Consider the following 6,000-nt stretch of genomic DNA (forward strand, 5'->3'; position numbering starts at 1 on the left):
CTGCAGATTCCTCTCCTGCTTGCAACAGCAGGATCAGAACTGCCTCTAAGCCAAATGGAAAATGCCTTGGGCTGCTACTTACCTTTCTGCTAAATCCCTTGTGTTTTCTGACATAGTCATTTGTGTGCCCCCTCAGCACTGAGGCACGAACATCCAGCAGCAGCACCCGGTGCTACTTCCCCAGCCCCGAGTGACAGTCACGCTGGGAACGCAGGGCAGGGCAGTGCCTCCCCGTACCCTCCCACTGGTCATTATGGAGGATAGGATGAGAGTTATGAGCATCTCCAGTTCACTTATAAGGTACTACAAACGAGCTATGTGGGAGCTGGTCTGTGACACATGAAGTTCATATATCACCGGGTCCTTCCTACTGATGTAGAAGGTGCTGGCAGCTGCCAGCACATCTTTCATCTACAGACCTCTCTGAAATTAGTGGCAGCATCAGCTATCTTTCAGTCAGTGTGAACTAAGCACAAGCCAAATATCCCTGTAATTACACATCTGAAACAACAACGACTGCTGCACGTGGCAGCAGAACACACTGCAAAGCCCTGAACCAGAAGGGAGAGTGAAACGAGGCCGCAGACATGCAGCAGAGCTGAGGCACTGATTGCTGCAAATGTGAGAAACAGACAGGCTAAAGAGGAGAAAGTACTTCTCCCCAGCAAGTGTTGTCTGCAAAACAGGCTCCAGCCCACCAGCCAAACTGCTGCTTATTGTTGGTTCCTACAAATCTGGAAGGCAGCAATGCTTTTTGCACATTTTTTGCAAAAATGTCTTTTTAAAGCTGTGCAAAATGACACAGGTGGGCATAAACAATTTAATCAGTGCAGTGAGCTCACTTGGCCAGTTTTTGCCCAAAATAAACCAGGGTATGCTCCCAAGCTCTTCTGTTGGGGCATCAGCACTACTGGTTGTGTATGCAAGAAGGGGCAGCTACCACCAGCAAGAATAGTCATCTCTCTATGACATCTAGACTGTAGAAGTTTCTTAGCTATGATTTAATTATCTAAGTCAGTTTCTCCACAAGCAACTAGTGTTAAATATTATACGTTGTTTTTCTCCTGTACCCAGTCTTACTTGTTAGATTACACAAAGCAACTACAATACTGAAGCCATCAACAGCTGAAGGAGTACCCCAAAATTACACACAAGCAAGGGACAATCTCAGAAAGTTACTCTGAAGGCATTAGCACACCTGATTAAATCTCTTGCTGTTTTTATGACATTCTGTACAGGAAAAACCTGTGGTGCAACTGGTATAAAAATTATTGTAAAAGATCCACAGGCTGCCCTGTTAGTGACTTCAATACATGTTCCTAACAGCATTGTGTACCTTGGCAACAGCAGGAGATAAAAGAGTAATTACTATCTACAGCTTAAAGTTAACTGGGGTATTTCCATGGCAGGATCATGAGCTACTCTGAAATTATTATTCATCACTTTTACTAGCTGTTTATACAATTCCTAATTGACATTTGATTTCTTCAAATGGCCTTTAAAGTTCTTGTATAATGGAGGCTCTGGCTGTTTCTGCCGAGTTCTTCAAGACTTGAGTTGGTAGGTCTTTTGAGTGTCACTTCTCTGGTAACAACCACATGCTCAGACAACCTTCAGCATACAACATCTCTTCCCTCATATATACCTATGTTTTAACTTAAGAAAACAAGTCTAAGTATTTCCAGACTTAGACCATTTCCCCTTTGATTTCAGAAGAAGCTTTTTTTTTTTTTTTTTTTTTTTTGGTGTCAGGTCTTGCAAGGACAGTCAAATAGTTTTCATTGTGGTTTTACTATTTACAAAGTCACCATTCTCTGCCGCAGGGACCACGATTGTACGTGCTTCACACATCATAATTACAATGTATCCTCTGACTTAAGGCAAGACCTGATCTTGTTCCCCTGCATCTCCATTGTCTCTACCTGGAGTGCAATTACTCAGGACATCCTAGGCAACGCCCCTTTTTCTTAAGCATCAAATCCTTCTTATGCCAACAGCATAACATATATAAGTAGATCTAGGCAAAATTAGATTTCTGAATATTAAGAAAAAGTAAAGCACTTCCAAAAGTAAAGGATCATTGTGTTTTCCATGGGCAAAAGGGTGGGAGGGTTAGTGGTGGAAGGACGACTTTTTCGAGCAAGGAAGTTACTGTATCTCTGCATAAATTTTATCTCAATGTGTGCACGATATTGACTGGTTTCTTGCACTAAGTTTGCAGCACATATGTTTTATGATTTGCTACTAGATTTCATTAATAAAATGGATCTTCAACATTGTATTCTACAAAATACAAAAATACATAACACTACTGACTCATTTTACCTCAGTAATTAATGGAATTTTTAAAAAAATAGCTAATTTGAGCCTTTACAGTGATGCTTTTAATATTAATTCAAGAGCTCCTTCTGTATTGTAAAACACTGAATGAAAGTTGAACTAGTCTCTGCCAAATCTACACCATCTGCATCAGTGAGTTGAGGTGGTATACATGGGTAACTTAATTTAGAGGAAGAGAATAAAACACAAAGAGTCAAGGACAATTGAACTAAACCAGTACTTGATAAGAAGCCACCTGAGAGAAGATCAAATGCTGGTGATTCATAGTTGACTCTTCTCTCCATTATTAGGAGACTTGGAGCAGGGAGAAGCAGAAGCAGACCATGTTTTCCAAAATACAGACTAGCTCCAAACATGTAAAGCAAGTGAGATGCAAGATCAAAGAAAAGCATTTAAGGAAAGATCATATTCCTATTCCAAAAAATTTTCACAGCTAAATCTCTGTGATCACACTAGGGACCTTCTATCTCAAGGGTTTGAACAGCAGCAGTGAAATTTGACTCAGTAATGACTGACACCACTTCCATCTTACTCATAAACATCAACAAAGCTGCTCTAGTGCATACCAGCCTGGGTATTTTTGCAGCTTTTTTAAGCTACCTGCATCATCACTGAATATACCTGGCAGCACATCTTACTACTGTGATGGTGGAAAGCTCACTACATACACAGGAACAACAATTAGCTTTACATTCTCTCTATCTTTACTGAAGAGTTTTAGAGGGTTGCTTCTAACCACATAGAAAAAAAAAAAAAAAAAAAAAAAGTGGTAAATTCTTAAACAACCTCTTTATAGAGTATGAAGTGGAAATAGAAGATTAGTCTCATGTACCTAAAGTAGCTTCATTTTTTCCTAAGAGGAAGGAATAGTAAAACCATGTTTCTCCCTACAAACACTGTGCCACTTGAGCTACCAAAGGTTGGTCAGTGCTAACACATCAAACCATTCACAGATGTGAAGAGCACCCTGAAATACTGAAATGCAAAGGTCTGCATTTCAGTTCTTAACAAAAAAATAATAATACCTGAAGACACCTCCAACTTCTGATCACAACCTGGCTTGCAGAGACACAGGCCAGCATGTGTGGCAGGTACTGTCACTGACACCAAGGTGTCCTTCTCATTGCAATCTTTAAAAAAATATCACTGATTCTTGCCCTGACACCGCATAACAGTGAATAATCACAGAGAGTTTATAAGGAGTATCAGGATACACCTGGGGTTACTTTCTTTAGCCTTTTCAAGTTTGCCTAGTCATTCCTGAATTGATGACCACATCTTTCCTAAATAGATGACTGCTTTGAGCAACATCAGGTTACAAACATTCTGAGCCCAGACTGAAAAAATCTCTACATTCAAGGAAAACAAAAGGCACATCACTTAGGAAATTCTTTTCCTCTTTTGCAAACATTTCCAAAACCACATGAGATCAGAAATAATCTCAGATGAACAGCTCTCTCATTACCACGAAAAGGAGAAGCATTAAGCAGTTCTCCCAATAATTTGTTACTATTCAGTTTTCAAACAATACAGAAACTTCTTCGTAATTCAAAAGCAAGAAATTTAGTTCTACTGTATCCTTTCCTGTTCTGTGTGCCAAGCTAGTAACACCTCAGCATTTCTCTTTTGTCTTCTTGAACACGTTTCTGGCCTGTGACTAAGACTCCTCAGCGTTGCAGAAATGCCATTAATTCTAACAACAACAAAGCAATTGGAAAGATTTCAAGATCCGTGTTCTCCAAATATTCTGTGTAGAGACACGAAAGTGATGCAATTCTAAAAATTCAGGAGATCTTAGTCAGTAGTTCAAGATGGACATGGAGTATGACAGTTTATTTCTGAGGTTAACTCAGCTCTGAAACCACCAAGTTCTTGATAGTAAAGGTCTTTTTTTAAAGATACTCGAGCTTTTGACCCTTCTGTTTCAGCAAAAGCCCACAAAACAAAGAGTTGTGGCAAAGCAGCCAAGAGTAGAGAACAAAGTCCAAGGAATCAGTAGACTTGTGTTCTGCCCTTGGTGCAGAACACTGTTTAACTTGCACCAAGCAGGATCTAGGTTGCATTACATTCATAGTTCTCATCCTGTGTCTGAACGGGCAAACAATGCAATAAATTCATTAAGATAGGTTTGTTCAGACAAATAAAACATATTGGTTTTATAATAAAACATACTGTGCAGCTCCCTTTCCGTGTTGTACTGCCATGACTGCTCACAGAGGGCTACATGCACATTGTGGGTTATTATTCCCAGTTAGTAGAACTGCCTTCACTGAAGAAAAAAAAAAACAAAACAAACAAAAAAACCCCAACAGATACAACATAGTCTGGCCAATTGCAAATTATCACCCCAAGCATCCTGGAACCTCCATAACCTATTGGAATGTCCACAGAAATAATTTTGACCCTGTGAGAGCTAATTTAAGAGAAAACAAATATATCCAGCATTAAAAAAATATACAGGAACACTGTAACTAAGAGTAATTTTCATCATAAATCAGTCTGTACTGATGCTTAGCAAGTTTTAACAGCTCTTCTTTTTCAATTCAAATTCTCTACAATCTTTTCACTTTGAAGGACAGATGTAATTAATATCCTGCCTTTATGGCTTTTTAAGACTTCTAAGGCCTTTAGACAACCTTACAATACATCGTCATTTCTACTTCTGTCCAAGTCCTGTAACTTCTCATAGTTCTATTGCCTCTGGCAATCTACACTTCTAACACTCAATTTTTAAAGGTCTAAACCTGTTCATACTAAAACTAAGGAGAAATCAACAGCAGCTGCACTAGACCATTATCTTGCAAAGGTGTCGAGCACTTTTAGATACACTGCACTTCTTCCTGCCTTCAGAGTGAGGATGAACATGGAGGGGATGAAACACACATTTTGGTCCAAAAGGCATTTTCCAGCAGTACTTAATCTGAGCTGAAATGCTTCTTGGTTTTGGTATTTTGTTTTGTTGGGGTTTTTTTACATTAAATAGATGCAAAGCATTTTAAAAATAAATTACTCTGTGATATGTTTTATTGCAGCTTAAAAAACAAAAATCACGGTTTTGTTTAAATTCCATTGCTGAACAGTACTTCATGTTCTCATAAAAAGTTGCTTTGCTTTTAATAATTGCTTTACATGACATTTCAGGTTATGTTTCCGTGAGAGCTTCCAACAAACTGACTTCATAACTCAGAAGTCATCTGGAAAACACACCTCACAGTACCTAGACCAATTAACAATGCCACTTTCTCTCCAATTAAATTCATGCACAGCCTTTCAGTACACCTTTACAACTCTCTTGAACCTGCCTATTGAATTAATGCTGGAGAATAGAAGTACCAGTTTCAAGCTGCCTTGGCAGTCAGTATTTCTAAAGCTATTTTGAAGAGTTATTCTTAGGAATAATGGTTTCAAGAAAGAGACAGCTATTATTATCTCCATTTCAGAGTGGAAAAACAACTAAGGCTGGATACCTGAGGATTTAAAAAAACAAACAAAAAAACCAAAACAAAATCCCCCCGAACAAATAAATTAAAAAAAACCCCAAACCAACAAAAAACCTGAAACAACAAAAAACAAACCAACAACAACAAAAAACCCCTCACAAAAACTAAAAACAAGCAAAGCTCAATGTAAAAACATTTTCTAGGAGCTTCACTAGGATTT

At 38.6% G+C, this 6,000-nt stretch overlaps 1 protein-coding gene across 1 annotated transcript in view; it reads right to left on the reverse strand.

The window, feature by feature from the left end:
- The window catches only part of TTC39A (tetratricopeptide repeat domain 39A), a 34,210-nt gene extending 34,090 nt beyond the window's left edge, over nt 1-120 (reverse strand). The window contains exon 1 of the mRNA XM_010004012.1: nt 83-120. Within this exon, the coding sequence (XP_010002314.1) occupies nt 83-120 (38 nt within the window). The remainder of the gene's footprint in view (nt 1-82) is intronic.
- Between the last annotated feature and the right edge of the window lie 5,880 nt (nt 121-6,000).

Source organism: Chaetura pelagica, unplaced genomic scaffold (genome assembly GCF_000747805.2).
Source record: "Chaetura pelagica isolate M959 unplaced genomic scaffold, ChaPel_1.0 scaffold18, whole genome shotgun sequence".
Classification (NCBI taxonomy): Eukaryota; Metazoa; Chordata; class Aves; order Apodiformes; family Apodidae; genus Chaetura; species Chaetura pelagica.